The sequence below is a fragment of the Orycteropus afer genome, unplaced genomic scaffold (genome assembly GCF_000298275.1).
Source record: "Orycteropus afer afer isolate SDZICR_OR568_19922 unplaced genomic scaffold, OryAfe1.0 scaffold00032, whole genome shotgun sequence".
NCBI lineage: Eukaryota > Metazoa > Chordata > Mammalia > Tubulidentata > Orycteropodidae > Orycteropus > Orycteropus afer.
The window spans coordinates 7,344,955-7,359,976 of record NW_006921619.1 but is presented as its reverse complement, the minus strand read 5'-3'; the positions used below and the strand labels follow the sequence as shown (position 1 = coordinate 7,359,976).

At 39.5% G+C, this 15,022-nt stretch overlaps 1 protein-coding gene across 1 annotated transcript in view; it reads right to left on the bottom strand.

Annotated features, from left to right (window-relative positions):
• The window catches only part of VPS8 (VPS8 subunit of CORVET complex), a 439,537-nt gene that overhangs the window by 399,563 nt on the left and 24,952 nt on the right, over window positions 1–15,022 (bottom strand). Inside the window, exons 7-11 of the mRNA XM_007936030.1 lie at window positions 12,279–12,403; window positions 10,877–10,963; window positions 5,703–5,770; window positions 4,289–4,442; window positions 4,051–4,186 (exon numbers count right to left, since the gene is read on the bottom strand). Of these exons, the coding sequence (XP_007934221.1) occupies window positions 4,051–4,186; window positions 4,289–4,442; window positions 5,703–5,770; window positions 10,877–10,963; window positions 12,279–12,403 (570 nt within the window). The remainder of the gene's footprint in view (window positions 1–4,050; window positions 4,187–4,288; window positions 4,443–5,702; window positions 5,771–10,876; window positions 10,964–12,278; window positions 12,404–15,022) is intronic.

Below are 15,022 nucleotides of genomic sequence, written 5' to 3'. Positions count from 1 at the left end.
AGGTTGACTGTCCCGCGGGACGGGACAAAATAAAGCCCATGTGAACTGTTGAATAGAAAAGCAATTTGCTCTGCAAACTTTCTCTCAAATCATAACAAAAAGTTAAGAAGTGGGGGGGCGGGCAGCATTTGCAAATTTGGAAGACAACTACCTGGCTAACTGACTGGAAGAGGTCCATATCTGTACCCATTCCAAAGAAAGGCGATCCTACAGAATGTGGAAATTATCAAACAATATCATTAATATTGCACACAAGTAAAATCTTACTGAAGATAATTCAAAAACAGTTACAGCAGTATATTGACAGAGAACTTCCAGAAATGCAAGCTGGATTCAGAAGAGGACATGGAACAAGGAATAGCATTGCTGATGTCAGACAGACCTTGGCTCAAAGCAAAGAATACCAGAAAGATGTTTACTTGTGTTTTATTGACTATGCAAAAGCATTCGATTGTGTGGATCATCACAAATTATGAATAATATTGAGAAGAATGGGAATTCCAGAACACTTAATTGTGCTCATGAGGAACTTGTACATAGACCAGGAGGCCATCGTTAGAACAGAACAAAGGGACGCTGCATGGTTTAAAATCAAGAAGGGAGTGCATCAGGGTTGTATCCTTTCACTATACTTATTCAATCTGTATGTTGAGCAAATAATCCAAGAAGCTGGACTATATGAAGAAGAACATGGCATTAGGATTGAAGGAAGACTCACTAACAACCTACGTTATGTTGACAACACAACTTTGCTTGCTGAAAGTAAGGATGACTTGAAACACTTACTGATAAAGATTGAAGACTACAGTCTGCGTATGGTTAAACCTCAATATAAAGTAAACAAAAATCCTCACAATGGGACCAATGAACAGTGTCATGATAAAAGAAGATAAGACTGAAGTTGTCAAAGACTGAAGTTGTCAAAGACTTCATATCACTTAGTTCTACAATCAACACCAATGGAAGCAGCAGTCAAGATATCAGATGTCATATAGCATTGGGCAAATCTGCTGCAAAGGACCTCTTCCAAGTGCTGAAGAGCAAAGATGTTTCCTTGAAGATTAAGGTGCACTTGGCACAAGCCATGGTATTTTCAATCACCTCATATGCATATGAGAGCTGGACAATGAAAAAGGAAGACCAAAGAAGAGTCGATGCTTTTGAATTGTGGTGTTGGCAAAGAATGCTGAAAGTACCATAGACTGCTAAAAAAAACTAACAAATCTGTCCTGGAAGAAGTGCAGCTGGAATGGTCCTCGGAAGCAAGAATGGCCGAAATTCCTCTCACCTACTTTGGTCATACTGTAAGAAGGGACCATTTTCATGATATCCTGGAAAAGGATATCATGCTTGGCAAAGTGGAGGGACAAGGAAAAAGTGGAAGGCCCTCGATGAGATGGAATGATACAGTGGCTGCAATGATGGGCTCAGGTATAGCAAGGATCATGGGGCGGGCATGGGACTGGAAAGTGTTTCATTCTGCAGTACGTGAAGTCGCTATGAGTCAGGGATGAATCAATGGCACCTAACAACAACAACAACAACAACAGCTTTTGCACAGGGATAAAGCTCAGAAGGCAGGAAGAGATAGGAAAGATAGATGAATGGAAATGGAAATCACAGAGAGGAGGTGGGAAGAATGCTGATATACTATGAGGATTGTAATCAACGTCATGAAGAAAAAAATGTGTATGAATCAGTGAATGGAAAACCAATTTGCTCTGTAAATTTTCCCCAAAATGACAATTTAAAAAAAAACAACCCACTGCTATCAATTGGATTACGACTCATAGCAATCCCCACTGGGTTTCTGAAGTGGTAAACTTTATGGAAGTAGATTGCCTTGTTTTCCTTCCAGAGTGGTTGATGGGTTTAAACTTCCAACCTTCTGGTTAGCAGTCAAATGCCACCAGAGCTCCTTAAAATGACAATAAAAATTTTAAAAGTAACAATTTAAAAAAATATAATAATTTGATGGGTGAATAGAGAGATGGATAAATGAATATACACCCACTCCTCACTAACCAACATGGTTAGGGTGCAAATACTAGGTCGTCATGTGAAAATCAGTGTTATGCAAAAATGTAGGTTTTTTTGTTTCGTTTTCAGACCATCTATTTGCATACTTTTTCTGTCTAGAAAATATGATCACAGAAACAATAACAGGATGATCACAGAAACAATAACAGGTAAGATTTACCGATGTGCTCATCCCCGTGACAAGTCTAGTTATGGATTACTCCTTTGTGGAGAAGACAGCTTATAGGAGACCAAGCTGGATAAAGCCACACTGTGTGACTGGAGTACCCACGGCTTAACCACTTCACTTTCCTCTTGCACTGGGTCAGAGATTCCCTTGAGGAGCTACCTCCAGGGCTCCACTCACTCCCCTATAAGCTCTGCCTTCACCATCCTGGAACCTGCATTGCCCTCTGGGCCTGGTGAGGCATTTGAGTCTTGAGGGCTCAAGTCCTGTGAGGGCTTTGGGAGCCTGGCCATGCACTTGGCTGAAGCAGAGGCTTCAGGCCCACTCTGGCTCATTCTGGGATATCATTAAACTCACATGTAGCTCTTCCAAACACCCTCTCCGATGTCTCTTTCTTTCCTCTATTCCCACTCCACTGCCATTTTGAGCTGCAGGGCCTCAAGATGCATAAGACCTCAGAACCCAGAACAGGTAGGTGTGGCTCAGTATTGCCTGCACATCCACACAGAGGCCATGGCCATGGAGAAGGCTGGCTCCACATGACACCTGGACATGGTGCCTCTTCTAGCAGCTGGGAGCTAAGGAAGCAATGTAGTGTGACCCAGTTTCCTGAAGGCCACCCAGAGACCCTCTGCGAGGGCAGGGACATTCCACAGCTGTTGCTGCCATGCCCGCCACCTCATTAATGTACAAAATAGTCAGACAGATTTCTTACTATTGTTATAAATGCAAAATGTCAGATGATGAGACAGTTGATAAGCAAGAAGTAGAAGTATATGCATTAAACAAAGCAGTAAAATGTTAATGGTAGAATTTAGACAGTGGGTATACAGGTATTCAATGTAATTCACCTTTGCTCCTCGTTTGAAAATGTTCATAACAAATGTTGGAAAAAATATCAGTAAAAACATACAGAGATACAGACACATACAACCATGATAAACCTCAAGTAGCCAATGAAGCTAACCTCAGAAACGTTAGTGGCAATCTGACAGCAGGCTACTTCCCTTGAAGCCCAGAGAAACATAGGGCACCAACAACACAAAAGAAGAGTGGTCTCCTTAAGTGTGGAAGCTGTTGTTTGAACTAAGCAGAGTTCTGTACCACCATTCTCCACCTCCATCCCATCAGTCTCTCTCCTCACATATGCACTAAAAGGTCAGAACTCCCTGAAAACAAGCAAGCAGGAAAGAAAAGTGGAAGCTCAGGTGTGTATACTACATCTTGGTAAGTATCATGAGTCACAGTAAAACACCAGAGGCAGAAGTCAAGAAAAGGGTAAGAAGTAGCAACATGTGCCAGTATTAGGACAACATGTATTCTATCAGTAGCTCAGTGTCAAAGCAGCAGAGAGTGAAGTGAGCACAACCCTACCTCAGTGCAGCAGCCACACAAAAACAAATGTCTTTCAAACACTGGAAATTGGGGCTGAGAATCAATACATCAACTTATCCTCCAGGTTTACATCTGATAAAGAGATTTTATTGCATTCAAATGGGCGTAAATGAGACTAGAGCAATCCATGCATGAAATTAGGTGTGATCACGAAGCACCAGGACAGCAATACACAGAGACTGTCAAATTAAAGTTAAAAACAAAAGCCAGTGCTATGCTGTTTATGAGGAAAAAACCTAAAGGGATAAAGGTAGAAAAGTGCACCTCTCAAAAACAAACAAACAAACAAACAAAAGTGCAATACTCGTGATCCTCAGGACATTGCTCTCATCACCAGCTTATATGGCCTTGGTCACTTCAAGGAAAGTCCATACAACGATACTCGGAGCACTGACTATTTTTTATCTAGTTTTCTCGCAATCCTATCGTTCATCGAACTTGCCACTTACGAGTCATTTTTCCCAACTTCCTGGCATGGTCCTCCCTTTCCTCCCTTTTGCCTGTATGACAGACAGGCTTACTCACCCGTCCATAGGGAAAAGTCATCCACACTTTCAAGGATGGTTTCAATCCAATGACAAGGATCTACAGGAGAAAAGATATTTCCATTATTTACCCTGTAAGTTTCACATTTTTGGTATTCAAAGCCTCTAAAATTTTTGAGTTTCATCTTCTAAATACACCTGCCTTTGTCAGGGATGCCATGGCCAGTAATGAAAACTGTGTGATGGGATGATCTTTCAACTCAGGCTTAGAATGTAGAGGCTCAATACAGCAAACTTCACCCTTGGAACCACTGAACAGGCATCTAGATTCACAGGTTCTCACTCCCATCACTCTCCTGAAAATATAACCAAAAAAAGAAAATCAGAATCAATTTAGCAGTGATCCAAGACACTATCATCTCTAGCTTGGATTACTACAGTGGTCTCCTAATGCTTACTCTTGTTCCCAACAATCCAAACGCTATGACGACAGCAGCATAATCTTTTTAATATATAAGATCCATCACTCTTCTGCTAACAACATTCCAATGACTTGCCATTTTATGTCACATAACATCCAAACTCCTGACTATGTCTTTCAAAGCCTGTTTGATCTGGCCTTCCTCCTCTCCTACAACTATTGTTCCTGACTGAGTTCTGCTCCAGCCATGCTTGTCTTCTTTCTCTTGGGCCAGGAGGCCAAATTTATGACTATGTCAAAGCCTTTGGGCTTAGACACCTCTCTGCCTGTAACACTCCACCCAGTCCTTCGCATCTGTTGAGCTGCTCATGACTCAGGTGTATGCACTAATGCCACCTCCAGAGACAGCCTTCCTTAACTATCCTCAAGTGCACTCCAGCACAATCACCAGTCTTAAGTTGTACATAGCACTCATAACTATCTGAAGTTATTTCATTTAAGTGTTGGTTTATTATTGTCTGTGTCTGCACCCTCAGCCCAACTGGAATGCAAGTTCTATTAGAGTAGGAACCTTGTCTGCCTAGTTCACAGATGTCAGTGCCTCGAACAATGCCTACACATAGAAGATGCTCAGTAAACATTAGCTGAATAAATGAATAAAGTTTCAAGCAATTATTTTGTGTTCAGCACTGTTAGAAGCTATGAGAAATACAAGAAATAAATACAGTCCTTACCTTGGAAAAACTCATGGAAACATATCCCACATAGAATTTTATGTTCTACTTTTTAAAAAAAAAAACAAGCTCAGGTACCTAGACACTCTCCGTCTTCTTTAAAGAGTGATAGGTGAATTCCAAGGCAATAAAACCCTTTTTCACACATGGTCATTATACTTAAAATCAACTGGACCTAAGATCTGAACCAAAATTAACGAGATATTGTGGTAGGGGTCCCCAAGCCTAGCAGCTCAAAAAAACATCCCCGGGGGAGGAGTCTAGAATCTCAACTGAGACAGAATTTCTGGGGGCCAGGGCTGGAACATCATATGTTCTGTAAGTCTCTCCAGATAACTGGGATACACAGCCATAACCTATTTTCAAGCACATGGATTTCCAGACTTCTTCATGTCCAATTTCAAATCATTAAGCCAGAGCTAGTCTTTTAATTTGTCAGCAAATGTCTGTTCGTTTCTTACTTAAATGTCAATTCAAACACAGAGCCTCCGCTGTCGTTGCAAATTGCAAGCGTTGGGTCATCTGTAAACTAAACAGAGAAGAAATTTATTTTCTTGTAGATTTTTATATAACCAGGTCAAGTGTTAACTGGGGGGCACTGTAAAATTTAAAAAATCTACAACATAAACATTTAATAGCATTCAAAATAACCTACACTCCATTCAGCTCATCACTCTAAACAAACAAACTGACCCTCCACAGAGAAAAATTGAGATTTTAAAAAGCAAAACCACCTCTCATCAGGATAGAAAAAATATATATATATAAACTATGATTCTTACAAGTCCTAAAGTTCTCTACTTGGGCTCTAATATTAACTTTTTGACTTGCCATTAAACTGAATAAGACACACTAACTTTAGATATATGTTCAATTGCCTAGGTTTTAAGGAAAGAGCCCTGGTGGTATATTGGAGAGCTGCTTGGCTACTAACTGAAAAGGCTGGCATGGCAGTTCAAACCCACCTAGCTACTCCACGGTTAGCAGATCTGCTCCCATAAATATTATGGCCTAGGAAAACTTTTGGGGAAATTCTGTTCTGTCATATAGGGTCACTATGTGTAGGAACTAACTTGCCATTACACGACAACAATTTTTAAAAATAAAGATATAGTAAAGCTATTTGGGTTGTTTTGGAAAATAAGCTTGCCTGAATATGTTTTCTGAACAACTAAAGAGTTAATCCACTATGTTTAAAATATTTCAACTTTTTATGTTATTCTTAGTTGCCCTTGAGTTAGCTCCAACTCATGGTGTCCGTACATATAACAGAACGAAATACTGCCTGCTTCTCACCATCTTCATGATCATTGGTATATGTGAATCCACTGCTGCAGCCACTGTACAGTGCCTTCCAACCTAGGAGGCTCATGTTCCAGCACTACACTGGACAATAATGAGTTATAATCCATAAGGTTTCCATTGGCCAATTTTCAGAAGCAGACTGCCAGGCCTTTCTTCCTATTCTGTCTTAGCCTAGAAACTCCTCAAAAACCTGTCTGCCATAGGTGACCCTGCCAGTATTTGAAATACTGGTGACATAGCTTCCAGCATCATAGCAACATGGAAGCCACCAAAGTATGACAAACTCAGAGATAGGCAATGCACTTTTTATGTAACTCTCCCTAAAATGTGCAGCCTCCCTGATCTTCATAAGCAGAGTATATTTCAGTTATTATAACTTAATCTAGAAGACTCAGAATAAGGAGTAAACAATGTCCACAAAAACAGACAGTCCTAAGGTCGTGAAGGATGGCAAATGTGAATGCTGTGGGATATAAAATTAAAAAATTTAAATTCATACTACAGTATGAGTAATAGTGACTAGCCCCCTTAATCCCAAAGGCTGGTGCTAAAGGAGCACAGAGGTGACATCTTCTGACCTCCTCTAACTCCACAAGAGGAAGACAGAATCACCATCAGCAGACCAACGCCTGTTCCTATGAGGCCAGACATGCTGCCATCCTCCAGCCCTCTTACCAGCCTTGATACCAAACGTCCTTCTCGTGACACCCACCACCTCTCTGCTGGGTTCAATACTTCGCTGTAGTGGCCACACAAAACTCACAGATTATGGGGTTTATTAGGGAAGCAACAGGCTACAATTCAAGTTCAGGAATGCGCTCAGCATACAGTTCTTCGATCAGGACAGTCTCTCCTCTGCTGTGCCCTTAGACACACCTCTCTGGCCCTCGGCCTCTCAGCCCAGCCTCTGCGGGCCAGGTAAGCCTGCTGCTGTCTTGTGCCTCTTGGTTCCACTGCTGCCATCTCTCAGCTGGGCATCTCTCTCAGCAGCATGGCTCTCTCTGACAATGCATCTCTCTCTGCCAGCAATGAGAGATTCCTTCTGCCTTAGGAGGGCTCATTTTGAGTCTGGCAGAGTGGCAAAACCAACCAATCCCAACATCAGAGGGCTACACACCTGAGAGAAAGTGAACTGTCCCAGAAGATTACTTCATGTTGCTCCAACAGAAATACTCCAGGTGAATGACCTTAACAATCAGTTTAAATTGCATGGTCCCACCCACCCAGTAATCAGGAGCTCTGGTGATGTAGTACCTAAGGCATTTGACTGCTAACCAGAAGGCTGGCACTTCGAACCCACCAGCCACTCCTTGGAAGGAAGGTTGGGCAATTGCCAAAGGGGCAGGGAGGCTGCATCTTCTGACCTCCTCTAACCTCACAAAAGGAAGACAGAATCACCATCAGCAGCCCAAGGCCTGTTCCTGTGGGGCCAGACATGCTGCCTCCCTCCATCCCTTTCATCAACCCTGACATCAACCGTTCCTCCCACAGCACCCACCACCTCTCTGCAGGGTTCGATAATCCACTGCAGTGACCACACAGAACTCACAGATTATGGGGTTTATTAGGGAAGCAAGAGGCTACAATTCAAGTTCAAGAACACACTCAGTCTCTTAGCCTGCCATCTCTCAGCCGACAGTCTCTCTCAGGCTCTCTCTCAGCAGCGTATGTCTCTCACGTCTCTCAGCTGGCTGTGAGAGAGATTCCTTCTGCTTCTAGGAGGGCTCCTTTTTGAGCCTGGCAGAGTGACCAAACTAACCAATCCCAACATCAGAATTCTATATACCTGAGAGAGCGAACTTCCTAGAATTCTATATACCTGAGAGAGCGAACTTCCCAGAAGATTGCTTCATGCCACTCTCACTAGAAATACCCCAGGTGGATAACTTTCAACAGTCAGGAGCTACTCAGTTGCTCAAGGCAAATTCCACCTCTGAGTTTACCAAGACTTATGGCTAGAAAAGCCACAGTATATAATTTACTACACCGCAGCAATCTACTTCTGTAGTGATACCACCTCGGAAATCCAAGGAGGGGTTGCTATGAGTCGGATCTGACTTGACACATTGCATTTGTTCGCATTACCCAGTAATCTGGTGGGAGTTACAAAAACTATGGCTAGAAAAGCCATACCATGTAATTTACTACACCACAGCTGGTGAACCATCCTATATGGCATGTCTTCATGCTCTTTGTCAGGGATAGCTCATAGACAAGAGGCCACTGTAAAATATTCTTCCTTTGCCCCCTGCACAGGAAAGAAGCCCACACTTTGCTCTCAAACCCTGGATGAGCAGTTGCCAAAATGGGAAGCATGTTCCCCTAAGGAGGCACATGAGATGATCTACTGGAACGTAGGAGAAATAACAGAATTTGTATTTCTTTTTATTAATTTTCTATTTCTTTTCTGTGTTTTATATTTATTATTAGTATAACAGTATAGTGGTTCAAATACACCAGCCACTCCTCAGAAGGAAGGTTGGGCAATCTACTTCCGTCGTGATACCGCCTCAGAAACCCAAGGAGGGGTCACTATGATTCAGGTCCAGTCTGATTCAATAGTTCATAACAACAACAACATGCATATAGTTTTAAAATAAATATACAATAAATTCTCATTATTCACAGTAGTTATATTCTATAATCCCCATGAAAACCAACTGAGTGAATTCTGAACCAGCCTCAGCTGGAAATTTTTTTTTTTTTTTAATCGCTCTTCTCATATGCCTGTCTACAGGTAATGGTGAAAGCACAGTGAGCATTTTTACTCATTGGGAAAATTTGTGAATGTGGAAACTACAAATAAGGAGAAAGGACTGTACAAATATTAAGGATAAAATTCAAATTGTTACTGATGGGATTTGGGGTTAAAAGTCTGGCGAAAAATGAGCAAAAATGCCAGTGGCTGTTGTCAATCAATGACTTCAGAAGTATTCATTCATATATATATTCATATATACATATGTGTGTGTGTATATATATGTATGTATATATGTGTATATATATCTTCTATTTTCTCCAGTTAGTGTCTGCACAAACCACATGTCATCACCATTTCCAAACAATACAATGGCTACTGCTACAATGCTTTTAATCCTAGTTATATTCTTCTCTTTTCTCTCTCCATTTATCTCTTCTGTTTCCTGTTGTTTGCTGCAAAAAAAAATCTGTGGTTTTTAAATAAAAGGCTTGGCCTTTCAGACACATCACCAACTAATTATTTCTTCAACCAAATAGTTACTGGGCACCTACTATGGGTAAAACACAAAAATAAATGAGATAAAGATCTTGGCTTCAAAGAACTGATAGTCTAGTAAGGAAGTTAAGTCATACCTACAAACAACTACAACCTATTAGAAGTTGGTACATGCCATAAGAAGTCAAGGTAAACTGCCATGATGGCTCAGAAAGAGGAGTAATTCCACTTTTGCTATATTGTCTGGTTTCATTGTTACTAAATGCTTCTATGCTGCTTTATAACAAAGACTTTTTTGTAACTAACCTAGATGCAGACACACAAACTCCAGATGCTTGCAAACTTTAAAAAGCCTGTGTCTGGATAATAGAGCTCTGTATAGCTAAGTAATCAAATGTGCACATGATTAAAATCTAGAAGATCTGATCTTAGACTTCCCTAGTTATAGCTCTTTACTTTTTTACACTTCTGAAACATAAACTTGACAGTGTGCAAAAACCAAGGTTCACAATTATCCTTACAAATGAATTTATTTATAAATGAATAAACAAATAAGTTGTTTTATTTTTTTCAGACATGCAAGGAGAAAGTCAACAACAAGATTTTAATGCTTTCCCTTTATAGGCCTGAAAGAAAATAAACCAATAGATTCATTTTTAAGCATAATCTGAACCCTGGCTCTTTCCACAATTGGTGCCATGAACCTAAGACAACTCCCAAGAAAGGGTGACAGAGCATACCACCTCAGCAACAAAATCCTGGCAAACTAAACAAAAGGTAAAACGACCTTTTAAAAATCTCTGTAAGTTTTTAGTAGAGAGTTGCCTGTGTTTGCTGCCAACTTCCAAACTACGATTATATCAACTTGCCCTTTTTGCTGTTACATCTATTTTATTTCAATACAACTTAAAGCTGAAAATTTCCATGCTGGCCCATCTCTGGTTTTAACATGAGAAAAAACATATTATTGGACTAGTCAAATATGAGATAGTTCAATGTCAAGGACTCTATTTATAATGTCATATTCAGCTACATGTTAAATATATTTTTTGGACTTTTGATTATCAATATGGAGAAATTTACTTAAAAACATCCACAAAAAGCATAAGAATTATTAGAATACAAAGATATTACCTTGATATGTAAGATTGCTGTTCCTGGAGGATGAGCATCTGTTATTGATCTTAGAAGTTTTCCACTGGCCAAATCCCACATGGTGATCTGTAAGACAACTAAGTGCTTTAGAAACAAATTTACTGCTCTTTTCTAGACTTAAGTATCCTGCCTTCTGGCTGATATAATCTATTCCTGGTCTATAAACATTACAGGCAAAGAACTATAAAGTTAAAACATAGCTGAAGATTGCAGATTCAATGAAGCAGGGGGCCTTTATTCTATCTTCATCTACCCCTCATCCTACCTAACCTACTTTTCCCTTTAAATTTTTAATGTCCTTCTACAAAGAGGTAAAAGAAAGTTCTCTAATGATTCAGTCTGTTTAGTGCTGATAAAAACTACAGAAAAGGCTTACTGTCAAACCAGCTAGTGATATATAAATCAGAAGATGGATAAAACCATAATCCTTTGCCAGCTTCAAAAGTAGAAAGAAAGAAATACCAAAATAATTGTCCAGGAACATGGTAATAAGAACAGAGAAAGCAGAATACAGTGTATTTTAAAAGCAGCCAATTATCTATACTACTCTCAGGTAGCTCCTGTAAAGATTACAGCCTAGAAAAACCTGTGGGGCAGTTCTACTGTGTCACGTGGGGTCAGCATGAGTCAGAATCAACTCGACGGTACCCAACAACGACTACAAAGAAGTACATTTATATAACCCCCAGTTTGGCTTACAGAGGCTACTTATTCATATAGATGTATAAAGTTCAAAAAAAAAAAAAAAAAAACTAAACCCATTGCCGCTGAGTAAATTCTGAGTCACAGCAACCTTATAGGACAGAATAGAACTGTGCTACAGGGCTGCCAAGGCTGTACATCTTTACGGAAGCAGATTGCCACATCTTTCTCCTATACAGCAGCTGGTAGGTTCAAACTACTGAACTTTCGATCAGTAGTCGAGTGTTTACTCACTGTATCACCAGGGCTCCTTATAAATTAGGATATTAAAAATGACAGACTGGCTCAGTCAACAATAATTATTAAAAGTGGTGACCAAAAGGAGCTCTGGTGGTGTAGTGCTTAAGGCATCTGACTGCTAACCAGAAGGCTGGCGGTTCAAACCCACCAGCTACTTCTCAGAAGGAAGGTTGGGCCATCTACTCCTGTAGTGATACTGCCTCAGAAACCCAAGGAGGGGTCACTATGAGTCAGATCTGACTCCACTGCAGTGGTTGCAATTTTGGGGTTTTTTTTGGTGAACAAGACAAAAGTCTGACTGAGCAATCTGTTTAGCTCTACGAACTTGGCATTTTATAATACATATTTTGGTCTTCAAGATACTGATCTAAAGAAGCTAGATTTTTTTTTTAATTTATTTTAACATTATCACATGGATAAAGGAAACTTGCTATCTTACCTGTCCTTTGGCAAAGCCACAAAGAAGTCTTGAGCAGTCATTGTTGATACTGAGGGCAGAGATGGCTCCGTACTGGCCTCCAACACTAGTGCTACCCAGACAAAGTCGCAAAGCTTGATTCTGATCTGAAGAAAGAGTTTTATAAGTCAAGTGAAAGGACTGGAAGAGAATGAATAAATACATACAATATAGACATGTTTTCAAATACCTGACAGGCAGCAAGAATCAAAGGAAACAGAAGATGAAGTTACATTTATTTTTAAATATGTTTATGAAGCATCTACTAGATGTGGGCCATTGAGTTAGAAACTAACTACAGAAAAAAAAAAAAGACATTGATGCAAGTATCTACAAGGAAGAATAATAGAAAACTTACAAATAAAAGAAGTAAAAAAATTTCGTAAGAAATCAGTATCTCCCTGAACAAACCAACTAGCCTTCATAGGTCATATTTTGAATTGTATTTCTTCCTATTTTCAAGATGCAGGGTTACCAAAAATTACCATCTTTTGAAAATATCTTTAAACTTCAAAACTCAGTATGTATTAATTTTGTATTTGGCTAAAATTTACATTATCCATGAAGAAAAGAATTACTAAGCAAATTAACAGTATAAACAGAATTAGAGAGGGAACATTTAAACCGGTTAAGAAAATCATTTTCAAGCATAACCATTTGATATGCTAAAAACAAGTAATTCATACCACTGCAAGATTAAGTTCTTTAAAGGCAGGGATCTTGTCTTAATCACCTTTGATGTTCTCGGAAGGCACTCAAACATTTATTCAATTTTATTATTGAATAATTAAAAGAAATTCTTCTGGGACTTCTCCTAGGCAATCCTTATTTTGTATAGAGTTTGTTATTGTACCCACTTAAAATAAAAATATTAAATATAATTAATAACACATAGTTTAAAATTTAAACTGCTTAGGGGCAAAAAAAAAAAAAAGCACTATACTTCTACAACCTAGAGTTCTCTCAACTCCCCCAGCACTTCTTTGTACCTTATTTACATACATGCCAGTTTGGGGGTATGTCTTACCTCCCCTATTAGACTATGACCTCTCTGAAGGTTAAGATCCAGGGAATTAACACTCTCAGAATACCTAACTCAATGCCTTGCACTCAGAAGGCCTCTCACACTCATCTGAACAACTTCTACACTCACAAATCTTCCTTCTTTAAAGGTAAATCTAGTTACCAAAAAAAGCCTAACGACATGCATTCTCAGGTTAAAGGAATCATAATAGGTAAGTCCTTTTGCCAGGCCAAAGTAAATATGGTAAGAGCATTTTTCTGTTTTCATAAACTGGCTCAAATAGCTATTCCTCCCTCCAGGAAGGAGTTCTAAAACAATTAATGGCTGCATTGTATCTGGCACACAAGATATTCAGATGTTATTTAAAAATCATTTTAGATTTTAACTTTCTCTGAAGTATACCTTCAAAAAGGAATAAAACTCATAAATATAAAAGGTCTGCTCTATGTAAAAGTAATTATTTTCACTCACATCTAGTATCAGATTTTTTCTACACACCTAGACTATCCTCTCCTCTTTTCTTCCCTATTTCCCAATGTAATTCAAATGGTTCAAACTTCTCTTCATTCTATAATTTTCCACATTCTAAATGTGATGTCACATTTTACCTTGCCCACTGAAACTGCCTTCCTAAAATCGTGTTTTTTATTTTGTCAGGTCCACCTTATACAGTTACCGGGTTATCCACATATCTTATTTTGCAAACCATCATGATACAAAGGTTGGGCAATACTGTTCTTTATGTACCAGTATTTTAAGTTTGCATACAGGCAACAAGTGGACTGAAAGTAAGGAAGAGAACAAAGATAGTGGCTGGTATGAAATTTCATACTAGTCTCACAAAGAAGTCACTGAAGTCTGGACTGTTGGCCTTATAGGCAAAACAATGTCTGGATACAAGGTCCTCTGCAACACTGCACTGAGATCCAAACTTACAGTTAGCTTTAACTCACCAATGAGTAAAGATGCTTTCTTATTTAAGCTCCAGTCTCTTTAAATTAGACAATTTAAGTACTTTTAAAAGTCAGAGAAAGTATGAACAGCAGAATTGAGAGATATGATAAAAGAGGGAATAGGGGTACCACCAAGGGAAAAGAAATGCAGAAGAAAAGAGTGGCAATGGAAGAAATTTAGAAAAGGACATTCTAGACTGAAAGCCCAAATGTAACTGTGCTTTCCTGCCTGTGGTTCCCACATACTAAAAACCAGCTAAGACAGGGAACTAAATTATCAACCTTGGTTAAGGAGCTCCAGTGGCACCGTGCCTAAGGCATCTGACTGCTAACCAAAAGGCTAGCAGTTCAAACCCACCAGCCACTCCACAGAAAGAAAACGGGGCAATCTACTTCCATGAAGATTTACTGCCTCAGAAACCTAATGGGGGTCACTATGAGTCGGAATTGACTGGATGGCAATGGGTTTGGTATTGGAATTTGTTCTTTGCTTATCCACATAGTTAGGTTCCAAAGACCACATTGTTATGCAAAAACCAGGGTTATGTTAAAATGGAGGATGGCTACATCATACATAACTGTCAAATTATATCATTACAAAACTGCCAAATTACATCATTACCTAACTGCTAAACCACTGAGAATCATGGCCCATTAAATGAAGAAGAGAATGTTTGTTTAATAAATGGTGCTGGCAGAACTGGAGGTCCATTTGCAGAAAAATGAAACAAGATCTGTACCTCACACCA